At 49.8% G+C, this 22,069-nt stretch overlaps 2 protein-coding genes across 5 annotated transcripts; both read right to left on the reverse strand.

Annotated features, from left to right (window-relative positions):
- Positions 1 to 2,477: 2,477 nt before the first annotated feature.
- Positions 2,478 to 12,184, reverse strand: TMEM268 (transmembrane protein 268). Of its 4 annotated transcripts, none has more exons than XM_042879369.1 (9): positions 12,047 to 12,184; positions 10,503 to 10,803; positions 9,335 to 9,444; positions 8,549 to 8,656; positions 7,921 to 8,070; positions 6,865 to 6,975; positions 5,992 to 6,072; positions 5,293 to 5,466; positions 2,478 to 4,557 (listed from the first exon to the last, which is right to left on the reverse strand). In XM_042879369.1, exons 2-9 carry the CDS (start codon positions 10,606 to 10,608, stop codon positions 4,285 to 4,287), a joined length of 1,113 nt encoding a protein of 370 aa, XP_042735303.1. In that variant the 5' UTR covers positions 10,609 to 10,803; positions 12,047 to 12,184; the 3' UTR covers positions 2,478 to 4,284. The 4 variants fall into 4 exon arrangements, with proteins under 4 accessions (XP_042735303.1, XP_042735307.1, XP_042735305.1 ...); XM_042879371.1 differs by lacking the exon at positions 12,047 to 12,184 and adding an exon at positions 4,652 to 4,869 and having other exon boundaries at positions 4,466 to 4,557; positions 10,503 to 11,025; XM_042879372.1 differs by lacking the exon at positions 12,047 to 12,184 and adding an exon at positions 4,712 to 4,869 and having other exon boundaries at positions 4,469 to 4,557; positions 10,503 to 11,025.
- Positions 12,185 to 18,730: 6,546 nt separating this feature from the next.
- On the reverse strand, positions 18,731 to 22,027 carry ATP6V1G1 (ATPase H+ transporting V1 subunit G1). Its single transcript, XM_042879357.1, has 3 exons — positions 21,910 to 22,027; positions 21,354 to 21,454; positions 18,731 to 19,451 (listed from the first exon to the last, which is right to left on the reverse strand). The coding sequence occupies exons 1-3, from the start codon at positions 21,989 to 21,991 to the stop codon at positions 19,278 to 19,280; spliced, it is 357 nt and encodes a 118-aa protein (XP_042735291.1). The 5' UTR covers positions 21,992 to 22,027; the 3' UTR covers positions 18,731 to 19,277.
- Positions 22,028 to 22,069: the final 42 nt, after the last annotated feature.

Below are 22,069 nucleotides of genomic sequence, written 5' to 3' on the forward strand. Positions count from 1 at the left end.
CCAAGGAGACAGAGTGGGCAGAGGGTAGAAGGCAAAGAACTGCACAACACAAACCTCCTCCTGCAGGAAAACAGTGCTGTGAAAAAGAGGCACAGCTGCAAGAAAATTGGGCTGAGTAATGAGGGCTGGGAAAGGCACCGCCAAACCGTGCCAGGGGGTTTGCCATGCAGTGTTGGTGATCACCTTCACCTCTGCATGACTTACAGATGCCAGGACCAGTTCTTCAGAAACCTGCTGTGTTTTTTGCAACTGCTGCATCCAGGCTGGTAAGAAGAGCCCTGTGCAGCTGGTGGCATCGGCCTGCCACAAAACAAGACCTGTACACTGGCAAAGAGGTCGTCAAGGTGCTACGTGCCAGTCCCACCTGAGGAATGTTCGATTCAGCAGGAATCCCCCACCGCTGATGCCAAGAATGAAGCACCTGGAAAAACACCGCGCCAACTTTGGCTCCAAAACGCCTTCTCCTGTCTGGTGATTGCATTCTCAGGCAGCCTCACCAGGCAGCCTCCAGCACACTGCCACCATCCCATTCCCTGCAGGCCGGGCATTGTGAGGACAGCTTTGTTTGGAGTAGCTGACATTTGCTGACGCTTCCATTCCTGGTGACGCCAATGCAGTTTTCCATCCCGGCCTGTTTGTGGCTGCTGTTCAGAGCTGAAGTAAACAGCAGCAGCCCCGTGTTTACAGCTGCACGCTGTGCCTTTCGCTGCTGCCACATCACAAGGCAGTGTGCTGGGGTCATGGGAAATGTAGCTTTGAGAGCTTTGAGGGGCATTAGGTTGTCTGGAGGATGCCCAGGGATTAACGTGAGGGCAAGGTATCTTGGAGGTGCTGGCAGTTCTTGGAAAAGAAAGAAGAAAATGAGGAATCTGACCTTCAGAAAAGCTCAGGTCTCCCATCACCTCTGATCATCACCATGGTTTTCCCACAATACCAGAGTGCTGGGTGATGAACTTTACACTAATCATTGCATTTTATATCAGGATGCTCAAGGCAAAGTGCTGAGCTCTTAAGAGCATAATTTACCACTTACAAAGGGGCTGAACTGTTCTGAAAACCATATCCAGATTATGGATTTCAAATACTAGAGCTCTTAATCCAGTTTCTGGGCTCATCATGAATGGAAACGAGCCATTTTTGGAAGGGAAACTTGGCCAAAGCTTTCCTCCTCTGCTGTAGGAGTAGAAGCTGCACTCACTGCTGACACCAACAGACCTATACTGGAGATCAACAAAATCTGTTCCCAAAGCACCAAGTCATGCATCAATGGGACCAACGTGCACAAACACCTTTGTCTCTGCAGAACAAGGAGCTCAGCTCTCCTCTCCCCACAGTGTTACATCATCACACTGCTCTTAGTGTCAATTGGGATGCTCTTCCCCCATTTGCACTTAGCAAGAAGAAGAACAGATTTGAATCATAGGATCAAAAATAAACCTTTTCTAACAATAGCTCTGTTTCAGTAGCATACTCACTGCCCATCCAAAACAAAATTTGTTTGCTGACTGGTAAGCTCTCTCCTGCACAGCTATCCCCCACTGCTCTTCTCTGGCAGCCTGGCTGTGAGCTCTTGAGGTGGCCTTCCTTTGGGAAAACAGGCATTTAGTCCATGCTGTAGTGGCCACATGGCTCCTTGTAACAGCTCTCGTTACCTTTGCTCGAGGGATATCTTCAGGAGCCATAGGAGGGCACGAGAATGGATGCATGGGAACACACAGTGAGCAGAGTTGTTCTCCCATCCCAGACATGGCGGTGCCCAACATGCAGAGGTGCACAGTGCAGGGCAGCGCTCCAAGGCCACCCTTTTCTCTTTAGCTTAGCACCATCTAGAGGGATGTGCCTGCACAGCCGGGACAGCGGGACACACCAGTTCTATGGCTCGCTTTGGGCAAAGGGCAACGCCTACCTGCATTAGTTTTGGAGTGGGGGAAACCAAAGGCTTGGTAAGCAAAGCTTTGGAAGAGAAGCTCAACCCTCCAGCTCTCCTTGCTAAAACACAAAGCTGTGTTTCAGCCATTCGTTCCTGTCCTGACAAAGCCTCTGTTATGGGAGGATGTGTCCTCCAGAAGGGAGTGATGGCTGTGGGTTTGGGGCAGGACTTGGGGCAGCGGCAGGAGGATGTGTAGGGTTTGGATTTTTTCCTTGACTTGAATTTTACCACACTTACAGATCTTGCATCACGCATTCCTGGAGGCTCCAGTGCTGTCTGGTGATGTGATGGGGAGTTATTATTAAGCATTAAGAGCAAAGATCGTGGCCCATGCTTTTAAGAGTTGGAACTTGATCCTTGGGGTCCCTTCAACCCAAACCATTCTGTGATTCACGTTCATTCATGCCCTTGCTTTTCACTGGCACTGCACAAAAGCACAGCAGGGCTCCCGCTGATGTAAAGCTCTCTGTGCCAAATTACAGCTTTCAGCCCTGTGCATCAGAGCTTTCTCAAACCTCCCAGCATGAAACACCGGAACAAGACCACGTGATGTTATCTCCTTTCTATCTCACACCATAAATCTTGCACTTTCTTCCGCAGCAGCCCAGGCCATGGGTTTGCAGTGCTGTGAGATGCAGTGCCTGCTTCCCATTAGCCCCGAGGCAAGGTCATTGAGGTAGGAGCTCAGTTCATTGAGGAGCAATTGGAGATAGGAAGCACATTGCTCCGGCCTAAGAAAACAGGATTCAGAATTCACCTGGCTCTTAGGTCTGCTCAGCTTCCAGCTCCCCATGCTTCAAACACACCATGGAGCCATATTCCATCCCCACAGGAGGAGGAGGAACCGGGCTGCAGGGATGCAAAAATGCAGAGGAGAGTGAGGCAGGCAGGGTGGGAAGGACAGCTTTGCTGAGCTCCATAGAAAAAGGTTTGAGTAATTATCAATGGTAAGGAAACCTCAAGAGAGCATAAGTGGGATTTCTGCATGGCAAATACGCTGCATATTTTATGGCCTCGGCTTGTCTGGAGAGAAAGTCTGATCATGGAGTGGCTTGAATCACAGCCAGGATACCGGCCCAAGCACCACTCCTTCAGCCCATTAGATGAACTCCGTTTCTTCTGTTCCTTTTGGCTGCACCCTATCACAGACTCGGCATCTCCTGGCAGACCCTCCCAAGCAGGGCTCCCATCTCATGGGGGTGGGCTCTGGGCAGCATGGGGAGGGCCATTGGTACAACCCCTGTGATGCACTGCTGCCATTCGCCAACTGTTGTCCCCTTCCCCTCAGCCCAAAGCTACATGGCCCAGCAATTGGGAACTCTGTGCTGCCAGCAGCATCGAGTGCCACCGCTCAGCCCCGTGGAGCAGCCCACAAAGTGATTTGTTCTGGGGCAAAAAGCAGGGCCATGCAGCCATACCCCACTGTGGCACTGATACCCCCCGAGCAATGTCTTTCTTGGAGGACCTTTGTGACTTCACATCACCTGGCACTCTGCTGGTAATAGAATGCACTGCCATGTACCAGGGAGCTGTGTGCCTGGGGGTCCTGTAAACTCTCCAGAATATCACATTTCCCATAGAATAACAACTGTATCCTTGGGAGGGGGGAAGGGATGTCTCTCATCACTGATGCTTTAATTACGGGCACACGAAGGAAAAGTGAGGCATTAGCCATCTGCCTTGCAATAAGGCCAGAGCATGGTAGGTGCCGGGGTGCATTAGCAAGAGGAATCAAACTCCTCCTTTGATTAAAGCTAAGTTTTTCTCAACGCTTAACACCAGTTAATTGCTAGGTGCTTACTGCAATTAGGGAAGCTGTCTCAGCTACCAGTAACAAAGGGTCCATGGCAGCCTCCTGTCGCTGTGGATAAGAGAGGCTGCATCCATCCCTGCAGACACCACAGCCCTCCCTGGGGATGCCATGTCCCTCTCTGGGATGTGGGGGCAACTGTGGTGTCCAGAACACAGCATGGGAGCTGCTGAGCTTTGTCTCCTCCTCAGGCTCTGCTGGAGAGTCCTGTGCTCTAAGCCTGGCCTGATTCCCTCATGCTGACCCAGCAGGAGGTTTTCCAAGCAGCACTCCATACCAAGAAGCACTTCACGTGGCTAATGCACAAGCCATTGCATCCCAGCAGTGAATCCAATTTGTATACTATGAAAACAAACTGTGCTCCCACTGACTTTGCATTCAGACTGCTTCCAAGAAGGTAAAATCAGCCAAAGCACAGAGTCTGAGAGCCTGGTTCGTACCACCCCTGTGCACAGCGAACCGGTGACACCCCGCTGCTATGGCTTGTGGGCTTACAGCACAGCAGTAATGAATGCATGGCAAGTTTGCATGCTTTATTAGAGTCCTATTTCCACTCCTTCTTCCAGAGTCCGGGATGAGTGGTGAAAGCCTTCTCTGCCTCTTCACACTGCTGTGCTTGCCCTTCAGCCCCCCGCAGCCCTCTGCCCGGCAGCCAGCAGCGCCCTGTGCTGAGCACAGAGGCTTGGATGAACTGGCATGGGCAGGGCACACTGCTGCCCTCCACGTGCCCAGAGAGCACAGGACGGGGCAGCCGGCCACTGACCAGCAGCCTCACGTAGCAGGCACTGAAGATCACCAGGAGCTGCTGGGCCATCACCTGGAACGAGCACGAGAGGGTCAGTGTCTGCCTCATTCTAAACACTGCTCTTGTCCAACAGAATCAGGACAGAAGCCAAGGACAGATACATAACTGTTCCACATCCCCTTCTGCTCAGCAGCGCTGTCACACTGTCCCCAGGACAGTGACGTACCAGGCTGGGGGCAAGCAGCAAGGCCAGCCCAGGGCTGGGATGGGGTGGCTGGGAGCCAGGCTGCTCAGGGACCCTCCTGTTCTGCCATCACCTCCTCTTGGGTGTTGTTTTTTTTTGCCATCAGATGGCTGGAGAGCTTCTACCAACAGGGATGTCACCTGCACTGAATTCATTTAGTAACAGCAAGCAGAAAACTGAGAAATAAATCAGAATAATCTCTTTTGAAGTTTCTTGCTGAGTGGAAATGAGGACGCATTTGTCACTCAGCATGGCACGAGTGTTTGAGGGCATGTTCCATGGAAGAGCTGAGGGCTCAGCATGGCCATACGCGGCCCAGACATGGGCACCAGGTCCTAGCAGACATCTACTTCCAAATAGGGACCAGAAGGAAACGTCTGACCCATAACAGACAGCATCAAGGCCATAAGCATGAACTGCTTACTACTGTCAGGACTGGATAAGGCATGAGGGGACCTCTAGGTCTGCAGCTGTTCTACCCCATAGGTGATGTCTACTGGGACGAACTTTGGAGGCAACCTGCCCAGGAGGTGCTCTGCCCATAGGAGGGTATTTCTCATTACCTCTGGGGGGCCCTCAGGGATGAGGTGGAGCAGCTCATTGCACATCATGGACTCTTTCTTGAAGCTCTCCCCACCGGATAGGAGAGGTGATTCCTCGCATGAAGTGTCCTCTGCTGCAGGAACAGCCACCTCCATCACCACACAGAGCTGGTCCAGCCTGTGCCGCCAGCCCAGCTGCAGGAGAAGGACAGTTTGGGGGATGCAAGGAGACAAAGAACATGATTTCCTACCAAAACTATCCTCTCAGGAGTCAAGAAAAGTACAAGATTTGGGGGTTGTACCCCCTCACCTCCTGTCCTGCAGCCACAACTGGCCAGTAGAGTTTAGATATCTATGCACCCACAAAAAGGAAGAGACTTTCCAAAGGCCAAGAGGACAAAATTCCCATCCAGGTACCCAGTGCGGTGCTTATTTATTCCTCAGGCTATCTCATTATTTCAAGAGGACAGCTCAAGGTGTCAGCTATTTCAGACAGTAACACCTGCCTTCAGCATTTACCCTTGACGACTTTGCTTTACCGAAAGTTGCGCAGTCGATCACCCAGCTATGCTCACACCACAGGTCCTAAATAAATTCCTGCCGCACTGGGCACCAGTTGATGCAGTCTGTCCACCTCCCAGTTTGCCCAGCTCCCAGTTTCCAGCAGAGACAGGCCATAGGGTGGCCGTGCCACCACAGGCTGTGCCTGCTGTCATTTACCTCTTGTGCCTGCCGCAGCTCTGTGATGTGGGCTGCCAGGGACTGAAGGCAGCGCTCGGGGCTGAAGTGCACAAACCACAGCTGGGACGAGCAGGTTAAGAATCATAGAATGGTTTGAGTTGGAAGGGATCTTAAAAGCCATCAGGTCCCACTCCCTGCAGTGCTCAGGGACACCCACAGCTCCAGCAGGGCTCAGAGCCCCAACAGCCTGACCTTGCCTGTCTGCAGGGATGGAGCATCACCAGCCCTGTGAGCAACCTGTGCAGTGCCTCACTGCCCTTACTGTAAAAAACTTCCTTATATCCAATCTAAATCTCCCCTCCTTTAGTTGGAAACCATTTCCCCTTGTGTCACAACAGACCCTGCTGCTTCCTGAGAGCAGAGACACTCAGATGCTGCTGGCTTAGCTCCTCTCTGCAAGGAACAACACAACTGGGACTCCACTTTTCTGTGGTTTGTTTGTTTGTTTTTGCCATAGGCACACTGCTGTGATTCTCATAATAAGACCCATCATTGCCATGTAAACGTAATACAATTTCAGGAATAATTGTCTGCCCCAAGGACTAATTTCACTTCAGTCGTTTAGACTCTTCCCAGTGGCCTTTGGGTATATCTCAATGCCTATGGATGGGAGAAGAAAAATACCCACTTCTCCACGCCATCCAATAGGAAGAAAACAACCTTAGAAATCTCACCCTGTGTAAAGCCTTATGGATCACTACATCAGTAAACATTCTCCCTATCACAGAATCACAGTGTGGTTGGATTGGACCTTAAAGATCATCAAGTTCCAACTCCACTGCTATGGGCTGTTTGCCCCTCACCAGATCAGGCTGCTCAGGGGCTAGGAAAAATTCTGCACAGAAAGGATACTTGTAGGATGCTGTGTGGCCCATCCAGGACATCAGTAATCCCCAGAATTAAGCTGTGTTTGATAAAGAATTCATTGACAGCTGCCAGCCGTACATCTGTATTCATATTTATCTAGGAAAGAATGCAGGAAAAAATAACTTGCTCTGTGGCAAAACTTGGCCCAGCTCAAGGCTGCTCACCACCGTGGGAGTGGGAGCTGTGCAATGGTTGCTTTTTCCCAGCAACAGCAGATGCTTTGAGCATCCCTTTCTTACTTTCACACATACTTTCTAGGCATTATGACACGCAGCTACAACATCCCTTGCCTGAACCAGATCTCTGAGCCTGCTCTAAAAATACTCTGTCCTCTCCCTGCTAACCATGATCCCCATATGCATCTAGGAGATAGAATCATAGCATCATAGCATGGCTTGGATTGCAAGGGACCTCAAGGTCATCAAGTTCCAATCCCCTGCCACAGGCAGGGCCACCAACCTCCAGATCTGGTAGTAGAGCAGGCTGCCAAGGGCTCCATCCAACCTGGTCTTGAACACCTCCCAGGGATGGAGCATCCACACAGAATCATTAAGATTGGAAAAGATTCCTAAGGGCACCAAACGCAATCCCAACCCATCCCCACTAACTGTGTCCCTCACTGCCACATCCCCACGGTTCCTCAGTGCAACACCTCCAGGCATGGTGACTCCACCACTCCCCGGGCAGCCTGTGCCAATGCACCACTGCTCTTCTGGAGAAGAAAAGATTCCTAACATCCAACCTGAACCTCTCCTGGCACAACTGAAGGCCATCACCTCTCATCCTATCACTGCTACATGTGAGAAGAGGCCAATCCCCACCTCACCACAACCTCTTTTCAGGGAGTTGTACAGGGCAATAAGGTCTCCCCTGAGCCTCCTCTCCTGCAGACTGAACAATTCTGTCAGACATTGCTCATCAGATTTGTGCTCCAGACCCTTCCCCAGCATTGCTGCCCTCCTTTGGACGTGTACCAAAGCTGCAGATCCCAGCACTTCAGTGGGAGGGAACTCACTCCCCACGCTCCCTGGGTCAGCTCACCTTTCTCTGGCGGTGGTCGATGACCAGGATCACAACCACAGTGACAGCCACAGCAGCCAGAGTCACCAGCACGCTGGCCTCCCAGTAGTGCCCAAAGGAGCAGAGCTGGACCGTGGTGTAAATGTTTATCCAGAGAGACATGTAGAAAATCTGTGAGAACCCAGAGAGATGGATGGCTCTTGTAAAACTTCAGAAGTGAGAGAAGTCAAGGGAAGAAGAGACCTTGCCATAAATTAATTAAGTCGTCTGGGATATTCAGAGAGTGAGGGAGGGCATGAGCTCTTTGCAATAACAAATCAAGGAGAGAGGGGTCTAGAAGGACTGAGAACTAGTTTATCATCAAAAGTTACCAATCATCAAAGACAAACTGAATTATTAATGATGATTCATATCTAGGAACGTTTTCAGTTGAGTTCTTCCATTTAGATAAGCTACGCACTCACTGAGGAATATTGGTAACGCTTGTGATAGTCCCTCTCTTTTGGAAGCTCCTGTGTCAGAGCACTAAGGGTGGTGAAGGGAGATGGACACTGGGCTCAAGGGGGATGCTAAGGACTATCAAACTCAGCCTTTCCATTAAAAACAAAGCAAAAGACAGCAAAACGGAGGGAGCGCCCAGCATCCTTACCACAGCAATGGCTATCTGGAATGCCCTGGAGTTGTAGAAGAGGTATCGCCTCACTTCGGGCTTCAGGACTGCCTCCTCGATCAGCCTCCTCCACTCACCCGCTGCCGCCTGCTCAGGGAACCAGGAGCAAGAATCATGGATTGCCTTGAGTGGGAAAGGACCCAAAGGATCACAGTGTCCAACTCCCAGCTCCATGCAGCTCTACACAACCCTAAGGCCTCCCTGAACTCCAGAGCCATGCCCACTGCCCTGGGAGCTGTGCAGCCCCCACTGCCCTTTGGGGCACAGCCATTCCCCAACCCCACCAGGCCCTCAGCTCCATCAGAACAGCTCTGACAGGTCTGGTGGGGCTCAGCCTGCCTTGCAGACCCAGTGTGTGCAGAGGGCACAGGCTCAGACTCCAGCCTCATCCCTACGGCTGTCATTGACCAGAATGCTGCATGCTTCATTTGCAGTGAGCGATGTCTCCCTGCAAAGGGCAGAGAAGAAAAAGCATGTTTTTATGGCAAAGGACAAGACGAGACAGATTGTCCCAGGGATGTTCTAGCACATTGGAGTGCTTTCATGCTCTTCAGCTGTACCTGCGCTGAATGGGTTTCTTCACGGAGCTTTAAGCCAAGGTCATTACAGTTGTCTTGAAGTCAATGAGGAATAGACTGAAGTTAAACTGAAACAAACCAACTTCACACCCCCCAAAAAAACCAAAAATCTGGGTGCAAACAGTGTCAACCCAGCCAGCATTCACTCCAATGGGCCACCGGGGGAGATGACAGGTGAGCAGCTTACCTGAACCCCCAGGGACTGGAGTTTCTCTGCACAAAGCTCCATGTCGAAGGAGGCAGATGAGCAGGTGTTGTCCATGCTGAGAACCATGAGCACCTGGCCATTGCGGGGTTCTGCAAAAACCCAGAGAGGTCAGCAGCATGGCTTTGGCATGGGTTTAATGCCAGCAGCTCAGAAGCCTGTGGTGAAGGGAAGGCTGACAACACAGACTGCCACGGCGTACTTCGAATGGATGGCATTCCCCCAGAGCTTACACAAGCTGAGCTATGCCAACAGGAAGAAATGAGGGCCAAGAAAGTGGTGTTTTCACATGAGCTCCTATTTCACTGACACGTTTCATCCAGCTTTCCTTCCTCTCTGCAGCTCTGGGGATAGCCCATGCCTTGGGGCTGCTTCTATGGCACAGCGCAGTGCTCCCCCAGGCTGTTGTGCTGGCCCAAGGGCAGCATGCACTCCCCTTTCCCTTCTGTCCTGCTTTCATCCTCTATCCTCATCATCTCTTCACTGCTCAGGTACAGAAGGTGCCAAGTTAACTGAGGGAATTGCATTACAGTAGGGTGTGACTGCCTCAAGTCAAGAAGGGAAGATGCATCCAGAATCTCCAGGATAATAATGTCCTACTTTTTTTGCTGAAGTTAATCCCCAGATTTAGCAGTGGAGGTGATGAGTATGAAGAAAGAATGAAAACAAGTGGCCTTAGCCCTTGGGATGGGCTCTCCTGTTCTCCATGGCTTTGGTTGAGGTGCTTGGCATAAGACTATGCCAGGGTACTGAGCTCAGATACCCAAAATATGCAGAGAAGCTCAGGTTGTGACCTCTGCTGGAGCAACAAGAGCTGCTTCAGTGCTGTGAAAGCAGAGCACAGGAGGTGCCATGAACAGAACTGCTGAACACTCAGTGCAAACAAGGCCATCCATGGCACTTCGTTCAGCCCCTGCTTCAGAGGCACTGCTGCAGAGGCAGCACTCAGTTAATGGGGAGGAGAGGCACTCAGAAAGCACAGGTCAAGCTTCCCAAAGATTTCTTCACTTGCAAAGAACAATTTAAGGTTTTGCTTGGCGCTCTGCTCAGCACTGCATTCCTCAGTCACCAGCAAGCTCACAGACCCGCAGAACTGCTGAAGTTGGAAGAGACTCTTGAAGGACTTTCCGGTCCAACCCTGCTCACTTACCTTTCACCCACTGCGGGGATCCTTCCTTCGAATCACTCTTACAATACAGGACGGAGGAAAGCGAGCTGTTTTTCTCAACCCCACCATCCTGGCTTTTATAGGCCATGCTGAAGGCACCGCTCCTTAAGAACTTTGTGCTGTAGCGTCAGCAATTCAGCGTTTCTTGGATCTCCCTTATCTCACAGCACCAGGCAGCAGGCAGCTCGCTCTCCTCACCGGGGACCAGGCTGTGAAATCCTCACTCAGACTCCCACTGGTGACTTCCTGGAGATTCTGCTTCCCATGAGCATGGCAGCATTTTCTAGCCCCGAAAAGAGGAAGGAGAAGAATTCAAAGATCTTGCAGAGGCAGCAAATAAAGGGTGAGAGCGCTGAGCTCTCTGATATTACCACCACGCAGGTGCTAACAGTGCAATATGCACAGGCTTTCCTCTTGCTTATTTGGATTACAGGAATACCCTATCACAGGAAGGAAATGGTGCAGATAAGGAAGAACTGCGCACCCGCCCAAGCAGAGGAGAGCAGCAGCAGAGCAGGAAGCAACGTGGGGAGCTCTGCTCATCTTCACCCCCACAGCAGCTGCCGTTCCCATGGGTTTTCCAGGGAATGCTGCAAGGATCTGCGGGTGGTTATGCAAACCAAGTGCATGGAAGGCTTTGAAGTTTACTTATCTTCCATTCTTGCAACTCTGCTGACAAAGCTATCGTTTAATTTTAAGCTTAACTCCACCTTTTTGCACCAGGAGGTAGGTTTGGGGGTCCCTCATCACAGAACAGTTGAGGTTGGAAGGGACCCCTTGGGATCACCCAGTCCAAACCTCCTGCTTCAAGCAGTCAAATAGAGCACACTGCCCAGGATCACATCTCAGCAGCTCTCCTTCCAAAAGGGCTGCTGCTTTTTTTTGTTACTCATGGCTGTTGCTGCAATCACCCCTTTGCACAAAGCCAGGATAGCCTGGACTGTCAGACAGGAAATTGAGGCAAGGGAAGCAAAACAAAAGGTTTGTATGGTTGTAAAGGAGGAACAAAATAACTGCAAAGGCTGGAAACTCAACACTTGAAGAAGCCAAACATGGTGCACTTTGCATAAGAGGTGTGTGTTGTGCACAGGGATGGCCTCAGCACCCACTCAGTGCTGGAGACAGAAGGGAAGCCTAATTACAAGCTGTCACATTAAGTTAGAGCTGAAGCAGTGCTCTCTGTCCCAGGCACCCATGCTGAGTTCTGTGGGAGCATCCAGGGCAGCTCTATAGCTACAGCCTTCCCCAGCACAGCCGAGCCCAGAGACAACAGGAGCATTGCTTTAAGCCATTTGTGCAGCACAGACCTCACTTGGCTCCATTGCCTCTTATAGCTCCTGTGCATGGAGCTTGGCCCCTCAAAGCCTTCCTTGCCTGCGCTCCCCAGGGCTCTGCATCTTTGTGCACCTCTTATTTTAACACAAAGCCGTTCCCTTTGCCCCCTTGCCCCTACAGACCTCTCCAAGCCCCAGCCAACCTAGCCCCATTGCTGTGTCCTCACTACGGAGAGCCCACCGGAGCCATACCTCATCCAGCCGTGCTCCTGGGGTGCAGACTCTGCTCCCTCCTCCTCCTCACTGCCCCGCACCGCCCATCACTGTGCCCTGCAGGTTGGGGAGGTCCCACTGCTGGGATGCACAGCGCAGGCGAGCGCCCGCAGCTCTGCGCTCCCATCACCCCGCGCCACAAGCACTGACTTGCAAAACCTCCCCTGTGCATGTGACTTTTCCCCCGGGCTCGTTTCAGAGCTGTGGTTTTTTTTTTAACCCTCTAGAGTTTCTCTAAGCTGTTTCCCCATCGGGGACAGACTCCGCTGCAGGAGCTCAGGTTGCTTTTTGGAGGGTAGGGGTCCACAGCTGGACTCAAGGAGGGCTTCGGATGGAGCAGTTGGCACAGTTGAAGGCTCTGCTCTTCCTTCTCCATCAGCCAGGGTTCAGTGAGTACACATCCTGGAGCTGCATCAAACGAGCCGTGGTGAATACTTGAGTCAGTGCCGTGCATCAGCAGCAGGGCTGGAGGAATCCAAAGGGGTGAGCAAAGATCTCCAGGATGATGTTGAGCAAATGGTCACAGCAAGGCACAGAGATGGAGATAACGGGGTGGGAACTGCAGCCCAGCTCTCAACAGGAGGCTGCTCTGATACTGAGGGAAGAGAAGGTTTCCTGCTGGCTACTGCGCTCCAGAGAATGGAAGCAGGATGGGATTCACAGCCAGATGGACCTTCCCAAAGCACTGTGGTTTCTAGGCCAAAAGAGACAGGTTTGGGAGACAGCATAAGAGAGAAGGCTGGGGTGCACCTTCCTGGGGCTCACAGAAAAGCTGGAGGGAACCCAAAAGCTGGGAATTCAGTCAGTCAAATATCAGAGCAACTGCTAGTGAACAGTTAAAAAAGAGTAACAAATCCTGCCATGCTTCACTGCGCCATGTGTGCACACTTCCTGGAGAAAAGCCCGCTCCACTTCGGGAGGGCTGAACTTCTGCAATCCTCCTGGCTCCAGACATTGCTGAGCAAAGTGTTCATTAAATCACGTGGCTACACGGCGAGCAGCACTGCCTTCAAACCGCTGATCCACACGAGATATCATTTCCCTGGGAGCTGGTGGCTCACACATAACATCACCCAGGTGGTGAAAATATCAGACCCATCTTCTCACCGACGTTGGTAGCTCGAGGCTCAGCTCCCATCCCCACCCATACCAAGGCTGCATTCTTCTCAAGCACTCCTCACCAGATCTGGCTTTGCTTCCTCCTTCTTGCCCACGCACGGTAGAATTGGGTGATCCAAGTGCTGGGAAAGAGCACCATCATCTCCCTGCAAAGCACCTGAGGCACAGCTCAGCGAGGGCAACAGGCTTGGGAGCAGCTGCCCTCATTACCTGCTCACACGCACCCCTGGCTGAGCAGGGAGTGCCTCTACGTGTGCGCTGAGCTTGGCTTCACCCTGTTGTACCAACACAGCCAACCCTGCCAAGGTGGGAGGGGGCAAAAAACAACCCAAGTGCAGCTGTTCTGCTGAGCTCTGCAGCCATCCAGCTTCCTGAATGCGCTCATCTCATTGCAGAACAGCCAATAAAGCATTCAGTGAGTAATCTATTTCAATCAACAGCCTGTATATTTCATGCTCGGCCTTGACAACAATCTAGGCATTGCACAGATGTCCCATAACATTCCTGTTCCTCCTATTAATGGTCCCACCAAAAGTTTAGCGCTAAGCAGCCAGGAGATAGAAATTCAGCCCTCTGAATTATAAGGAAAGGTTGAGGCTTGTTTAGTTTGGAGGAGGCTGCAGGGAGACCTCATTGTGGCCTTCCAATATTTGAAAGGAGCATATAAACAGGAGGGGCTACAACTGCTTCTAAGGGTGGATGGTGATAGGAAAAGGGGAATGGTTTTAAACTGAGACAGGGGAGGTTTAGGTTGGATATTAGGAGGAAGTTTTTCCCCCAGAGGGTGGTGAGGCACTGGCACAGGTTGCCCAAGGAGGCTGTGGATGCCCCATCCCTGCAGGCATTCAAGGCCAGGCTGGATGTGGCTCTGGGCAGCCTGGGCTGCTGGTTGGCGACCTGCACACAGCAGGGGGTTGGAACTGGGTGAGCACTGTGCTCCTTTTCAACTCAGGCCATTCCATGACTCTGTGAGAGCAGCACCAATTACTGCAGTTACAATGCAAACACAAAGTCAATCAGTAAACTGGGAAGGCATTTAGAAAACTAGGAAAAGGAAGAAGAAATCAGGAACTCTGCCTGCAAAGCAGACGGGGGGCGCTGGCAGCATCCCAGCAGTGCTGCTGCTGCACGGAGCACAGCTGACAGCCTGTGGAGCTGCCCCACCTGCAAAGCAAGGAGCAAAGCCCTGCAAGTGGAGATCTGCCAAAGACCAACCACAACGAATCTCTTCCTCACCTCCATCTGCCACAAGACATTTGCATTGCTGTGCTGTGACAACTCCATTTCAAAAATAAAGCTTTGGCCAGTTCTGTGTCTGGGGAGGTTTACCCAAATTTTCACAACCTGTACAGAGGTTATCAGCTGTTCCGTGCTCTTTGTTTCACTTTTAGTTCATTTTTGCACTTCTCTATTTTTGGGAGTTCCATGCTGTCCGTTTTAGATCATTTAGCCCATTTCTCAAGATCATTTTAAATTGTAATTCAACCCTTTGTGCTGCTTATTTCTCTTCCCAGCTTGGTGTCCTGGAAATATAACTGTACTCCCTATTCCATCGCGCTGCATTAATGAATACATTACAGAGAACCCGATTCCAGGAGTGCTCTGCTTGCAAACAGCAGCTGCAGTCTCTGCCATGCAAGTTGCAGCCGTGAGCAGCAGCCAACACAGCAGATCTCCTTCTATTTAATGAAACTGCATTTTCAGCAGGTAACTGCTCCGTCAGTTTGTTGTTGTTCGGTTTTTTTCCCCCAATGAGCCCTAATTAGGTGAATAGAATTGCTGAGAGCCTCGTCTTGCCTTTCTGCTCTCCCTGCACACAGCCTTCTTCTGCAGGCTGCGTTTTGTCAGGCAGCTCAGCAAAGCTGACAGATCTGACAGTCATTAAATGCAAAATCTCCATTTCACAATATTCCTAAAATACACGTTTCAAATGAAGAAAATGACACTTGCATAAAGTGTGGCTCTTTTCTTTCTGCTTTATTCCAGTGGAGACTTCAAGCACTCTGCTTCTTTTTATTATGGTAATGCAAAATCCTTTTTCTTATGCTTCGAATTTAAGGAAAAAAAAAACAATAAAAAGAATGCTTGCTGTGTGCCTTGGATAATGATTTGGCTATTGATTCAGCAGATGCTTTATTAGATTACTTTGCAACAGCCAAATGTAATTTAATACCTATTTATTTTCTATTCCTATGCCGGTCTGAGATACAATCTTTTCTGCATGAAATTAGTGTTGTCTCCTTTCAGCCTCAAAGAAAGATGAGACTCACCTTTTTTTCTTGGAATATTTTGAACTGCTTTTTTACAGTAAGATGTTGATCTTGAGGGTTCTCAATAGACTTTTCTATTGAGACCTGCAAGCCAAAACCTCAGCTGGAATCAGATGATTCAGGTTTTTCCATCTTAATCTGCACCAGTGCAAGAACCCCTGGTGTTGGGCAACAACTGAAGGCCACAGTCCATCTGCCCACAGTTGCCACTGCCCAATTCCTCCCAGTTTGCCTGTCCCACACAGGAGGTTCTCTATCTGGAGTACCATAGAATGGCCTGGCTTGAAGAGGATCATCTGGTTCCAACCCCCTGCTGTGTGCAGGTCACCAACCAGCAGCCCAGGCTGCCCAGAGCCACATCCAGCCTGGCCTTGAATGCCTGCAGGGCTGGGGCATCCACAGCCTCCTTGGGCAACCTGTGCCAGAACTCCTGCAACAGGCAGCAGAGAGAAGGAGATGCTGACCTTCAGGCTGAGCACCGCAAGCTGAGCAGGGAGCAAGCTCCATCAGCACAAGCAAGCCTTGAAAATTGAACTCAGGCTTCAAGTAGCACAAATGTGTGTCCTAATTGCACCTCGTACTGCAATGTTAAGCTGTCCAGATGACGCTGGTATTTCAGTGCTAATAAACCATTTGTCCATCTGGTGCTTTCCCCATTGTACAGATGACAGATCTTCTCAGCAATGTTTTAGAAATGAAAAACATTAACTATTAATGTAGGCCTGCATGATGTCTGTATGGGAACTGCTGAATCACGGCCTGAGCCTCTGGTTGATCACATGAGGCGAGCACTGAGTCAGCCCTGGGAGAGCAGGTGAAGGCAACTCACCTGTGCTGCTGGAAGGGGTGGAGCCTGGCTGCACCTCTCCTGGACCCATTTAAGAGCTGAGTGCCAGTGGGGAAGGATCTCTGCTGGAGATCCCTCCTTTGGAGTTTTACAGCGAGCCCAGGACATGGGTAAGCACTCTGTCTGTTCTTTTTTGGTACAATAACTGCTTAGCCAAACTCTCTGGTACGTTTCATAATTGTAACATCTCTACATTCATTGATTATACAATGTCTGAAAAGGAATCCTACAAAAAAATCAAAGTTCTGACCATTGCTTATGAACCTGAATGTGACCATTAGCAAATCATGCTGTGTTAGTCTCCTGATTGTGCCCATTTCATCCAAGGAAAATGCTTGATTTGAACCATGGGAAAACAGCCAGAGTTACCCACTTGATCCTGCATGACCTGAACAGCAAATGCACTGAATGCTCTTTACCTCCATACAGCACCAGGACTGAGCAGGCAATTTGTCTATATTTCCAGGGATGAGAACTCAAAGTAAAAGAATCAGACAGTTTTATACATGCTTAAAGCAGCTTCTGGGCCCTTTTTGAGGTACAAGGGCAAGCTCCAACTTCTTACACATAGGGTTATTGCATTTAGGGTCACATCTGCCAGGGACAACACAGTCAGAGCAGCAGTGGGACTCTGGAGGCAGATCTGCACTAGCAGCTAGGATAGGCCTTGCTCTTCTTAACCAAATTTGTTGCAGAACAGGAGGAAGCTGGAAACATCAGACCATAGAGGTAAGAAACCGAGCAACTCCAGACCTCTGCCAGTATGAAACTGTTCCCCACAGAGCATTTTCAGCACAGTCTGGCTTGGGCACATAAGGTCTCCTTTCCCACTACACCTCACTGTAAGATTAAAGAACTTCTAACTAAGAACTAAAGCAACTTATCTAGATCACAAACAAAGCCAGATTTCCCAGTGAGAAGCAAATGGAAATGCTTTTGTGTGAATTTACACAGCCAGGTAATTCTCAACAGGTAAATTTCAGGGAAACGTTACAGAAAATTGATGTTCTTGCAAGCATTGAAACTTGTGCATGTTTTAAAGGGAAGGTCTTCACGTGCTGTTTTGCCAGTGAGGGAATAATCTGGGGAGAATTTTACACATCCTTTCCTTCTGGATCTTCCTCACTGCAGAGGGTAAGAACAGAAAGTGCTCATTTAACAAAGGGAAGCTTATGAACTGTGAGCAAGTGGAGGCACGCGCTGTGCTTGTTGCAGACAAAGCAAGTCTCCTTTTACTGATAAACAAACAGGATGAAATTGCTAATTACAGCCTGGAGCTACCAGGACTTTCACAAAGCACCAATGTGCTGCAGCCTGACCACCTGTTCTCAACAGGAGGAACTGCTTCAATTCCAAAGGACAGACTGGAATTAGCATGGCTGCAACCTTTTATGAGGCCACAGCCCTTCTCTGGCCGTCAGATGAGTCTGATTAAAAGTGCTTTGATTCTGTTCTCCTTGCGCAGACCTGGCGTGTTCCCAGCCTGACAGATTCGACTTCACAGGAGCTTTTGATTCACTTTTACAACCCATTTAATAGCCTCAATTCCTAAAGAGATCCTTTAAGAATTGGAGTATGCTAACATAAAATATGCTAACATAAAAAACCAACAGGAGACAACACAGCGTTCTCTTTTGTAGCACAGCACGACTGCAGGCAGATACTTGTTCCTCTGTTAAGACTTCCATCCATCCTGCTTTCCTCCCTCCCAACTGCAATCTTACCCTGCGGGTCTGAGAGGCTTTTCAGTGCTGCACTGAAGGTCTGCAAAAATCCAGGATGTTTTGACTGAGAAACAGCAGCAAGGCTTCCTCCTTAGACTGGCAACTGCATTAACTGCAGCTCTGATCCACTTTGTGCTGACTGAGGCCTCTTCTGTGCAAAAAGTATTAAATTGAACTCAAAAATAAGAAAGCAAAGCTATATTTTAATATTCTGCTGGGACAGAATAAACTGCTGAAACAAAAGCTCATGATGTATTTGTGTGTATTCTTGATTAAAGAGCTAGGAAGCGAGGCATGGACAGCCCTAACACTTATTTCACACTGTTCTGGGAATAGCAGGATGCTACATGACCTTGGTATAAACAAGCAGCCACCAGGGAAGGATAATTACTGCACAGTGCCTGGCTATCAAACTGTACTGTTGAACTGGCAACGTTTTATTTCTCCTAATAGTTCAAAGAACATTTGTTCCTGAAGGCTTTTGGAACAACCTGGCAGGTAAAGCATCAGACTGGAGCCAAGAGGAGGAGATCTGTAATGGATTTTAAACTTACCTGCTGTGACCTTCAGACATTTGTTTTATTTCTTGCTCTCTTATTAATACTTGATATTCATTCTCCAGAGCCCAGACTCTTCATGCAACAGTGAGTCCTGCTGGTACTCTCAGAACAATTTTGTTGTTACAAGAAGACTGATTAGAGACTTTTGAGTTAAGGAGAGGTTTTTACTTTCAAGTGTCATAGAGCCAGACCTGTAACTCAAGCTAACAGCAGAATATACAGAGGATATTCAAGACAGAGAAACTCAAGCACCTGAACATCATCAGCCAGCGCTGTACAGCCAGAGAATTCTTATGAAGTTTAACCTTGCACAAATGCTAACAACACACTGAAAAATGCATTTTAGTGAACAAGAATACATAGGTCCAGATTACAGACTCAGGTCCGCTTTCTGCTTCTCAGAGGACAGCCTTTCTTTGAATACTAACCAGAAAACAGGGAGCATTAATCCGTCAGCTTGAATATATACTTAGCACAGATTTGAGACGTGTCCATTTAATGTCTGGATAAGCTCTCAATCTAGAAAGAAACTAACAGAAACCAATGAAACACTGATGACCTACAACTCACTGAAATAATTTAACACCTTTACAAGAAGAACAGTTACAGGGTGGCTGTGAGCTGCACGTTCCACCTGAAGCTCAAATGTTGCTGCCAGCACTCCTGGTACCCTCATCCCTCCTTCCTGCACTACCCGTTGATGCGGTAATTCACGTGGATTTCAGGTTTGATGTCACACACCAGAGACAACAGCTGGGAGAGGACCAGCTCACGGTTCTTCTGGAAGTTCTGCTGGATTACACTCATCTTTTCCTGGGTCTCCTTCTCGACTTCGGTAGTACAGCTGCCATGAGATCCAAGTGCCTACAAACAGCAAAGGGAAGAGAAAGCTTACGTGCAAAGAAAGCACTGACTGGTTCAATATTTTGGTGCTCTCGACTGCCTTGTTGCATCTCAGCTATGTCTGCTGAGGAAATAACTGTGCTGGAAGAAGTAGGAGCATGCCTGCATTGTCCTCTCAGATTTCCCACATAACATATCCTAGTTTATCATAACAGCCTACATCTTTTATCTTCTCTTACTCAGTAATTATCATGTTTGGAGCACGAGCTTCTGAGGAATGTCTGAAGTTTTAGGAGGAAGTTTTTCACACAGAGAGTGGTGAGGCACTGGAACAGGTTGCCCAAGGAGGCTGTGGATGCCCCATCCCTGCAGGCATTCAAGGCCAGGCTGGATGTGGCTCTGGGCAGCCTGGGCTGCTGGTTGGTGACCTGTACACAGCAGGGGGTTGGAACGGGATGAGCACTGTGCTCCTGTGCAACCCAGGCCATTCTATGACTCTAAGTCAATGCCCTGCTGTACTGGTGATTGAAACTGGGAAGCCCTGTGCACTACTATCATAGATAGCACAAATAAAGTAACACTTGTGATTTAGTTTAAGCTCATATTTCAGATCACCCTGGTTGCTTCCGTATTTTGAGGATCTTTCAAGAAACCTGGCTCCTAAATATAATTGTGGTCCAGGTCATGTTCATCCCAAGGAGTCTCTTGTAGCTTACAGTGTCTCCCTTGACCAGTAAGCAAGGGCAAGAGAGGTCCTGTTATAAGTGGGTGTATGGAAACTGCTGAATCACAGCCTGAGCCTCTGATTGATCACCTGAGGCGAGCACTGAGTCAGCCCTGGGGGAGCAGGTGAAGGCAACTCACCTGTGCTGCTGGAAGGGGTGGAGCCTGGCTGCACCTCTCCTAGACCCATTTAAGAGCTGAGTGCCAGTGGGGAAGGATCTCTGCTGGAGATCCCTCCTTTGGAGTTTTACAGTGAGCCCAGGACATGGGTAAGCACTCTGTCTATTCTTTTTTGGTATAATAACTGCTTAGCCAAACTCTCTGGTATGTTTTATAATTGTAACATCTGTACATTCATTGATTATACAGTGGGGAAAACGTGGGCACAGAAAAGCTGAGCCAAGTAAAACCCTGCAACTGAATTCAAAAACTTCTCTGGAGAAGAACAAGTAAAACAGAACCAGCTGTCAAGCAGCAAATTTCACTTTTTAGTTTGGAATTGCTCACTATCACACACAGAGTGAAGCAAGCTAACAAATGACTTTTAAAAATACTAATCTACACTGATTGGCAGGAGAAGTAATTACACAGGAGAACAGAGGACGTGGTGTGCTAACTAGAAGAAGGACAGAAGGCAGAGTTGCTAGATCAATTTCTGAAGATTTCAGAAGAAATGGCAGCAAGTGTACACAGCAAGTGGAAACATTCTACCTGCACTACAGCCCTCACCACGAAAGAGGCCCTTGGTTCTGCACCTCTGAGGGCTCTTCTTACTCAGAATGAAAGGAGAATGGGAAACAGTAAGCAAAACTACTGAGCGGAGCACAAGCCTTACAACATCAGAAAGAGCTGTGTCTCCAAAGTAAGTTCCTACCAAGTTAGCATGATGGGAATCTGCTTGTCAGATGAGGAATCTGCTCAGTGTTTTCTGACATTGCTACACAGAGCAGGTCTGAGGAGAGGGAGACCCATCAGGGCACCAGGCAGTATACGAGTTTATGAAGTTAATTCATTGCCAATTGATATTCCCAGCTCTTGGGATGCAGCACACCGTGCTCTGATTCATTTCCACCGATCTCTCCAACATGTGACCGTGTATCAGCAGAAGGGAAACAGACCTCTGGCAACACGTTCCACACTGAGGGCAGCTGTCAGAGCGAGGGGGCAGGGCAGTAACAGAGAGTGATGTAGTGAACTAACCGCTGCTTCCTTGGCTTTGAATTCCTTCTCCCTCTGCAGGCGGTACTGCTCAATCTCTGCCTGGGCTTCTTCTTTTGCCTGCTTCAGCCTCCGATTCTTTCCTGTTTCCAAAGAGCACACGTATACAATAAAGAAAGCGCTGCCGGCCTGCTTCTCCACGCTGCTCCAGCTACCTGATGCACAGCTACAACCCTACCAACCCCACTCAGCAGTGAGCTTCCTCCAGCCACAACTGGAGGCTCATCCAGTAGGCATATGAGACCACGTACGGATCTGGCTTCGCTCACGCAAGCACGCAGCACCTCAGGGTGACCCCAAACAGCAGAAAGAACGTGAAATCCCAGCTTTCTTTCGCTCCAGCTGTGCAACGGTGAGAAGCGACCGGCTGCCGCGCGAACTTCCCTTCCGAACGTCCCACCGCACCCTGCCAGAGCTACCGACAGGGCCAGCCACAGCGACCGGCTCCTGCACGCTGAGGCCCAGCCCAACGCAGAGCCCTCGGCAGGCCTGACGCGGCCCAAGCCGGCCTTCCCGGAGCCCCACAAGCCGTACTCACGCTTGCGGGCCTCAGCCACCTTCTCGGCAGCGCGCTTCTCGGCCTGCAGCAGCTGCTGGATGCCCTGCGACTGGCTCGCCATGGCGACCCTCCGCTCCCAGCCGGCGTCTGACGTCACCGCGTCACGCGACCAAGCCGCTAGGCCACGCCCACATCACGT

This window comes from Lagopus leucura, unplaced genomic scaffold, assembly GCF_019238085.1.
Source record: "Lagopus leucura isolate 7727_CA_CO unplaced genomic scaffold, USGS_WTPT01 Super-Scaffold_100022, whole genome shotgun sequence".
In the NCBI taxonomy this organism is placed as follows: Eukaryota; Metazoa; Chordata; class Aves; order Galliformes; family Phasianidae; genus Lagopus; species Lagopus leucura.

Excerpts from the sequence above, each read along its gene's own strand:
- TMEM268 (XM_042879369.1), bottom strand. The coding sequence starts at position 10,608 with ATGGCCTATAAAAGCCAGGATGGTGGGGTTGAGAAAAACAGCTCGCTT. Across the intron at positions 9,445-10,502 it reads ATCCCCGCAGTGGGTGAAAG|AACCCCGCAATGGCCAGGTG; the intron begins GTAAGTGAGCAG and ends GGGTTTTTGCAG. Across the intron at positions 5,467-5,991 it reads AGCTGCGGCAGGCACAAGAG|CTGGGCTGGCGGCACAGGCT; the intron begins GTAAATGACAGC and ends CTTCTCCTGCAG.
- ATP6V1G1 (XM_042879357.1), bottom strand. The coding sequence starts at position 21,991 with ATGGCGAGCCAGTCGCAGGGCATCCAGCAGCTGCTGCAGGCCGAGAAG. Across the intron at positions 21,455-21,909 it reads GGTGGCTGAGGCCCGCAAGC|GAAAGAATCGGAGGCTGAAG; the intron begins GTGAGTACGGCT and ends CTTTGGAAACAG. Across the intron at positions 19,452-21,353 it reads TCAAAGCCAAGGAAGCAGCG|GCACTTGGATCTCATGGCAG; the intron begins GTTAGTTCACTA and ends TGCTGTTTGTAG.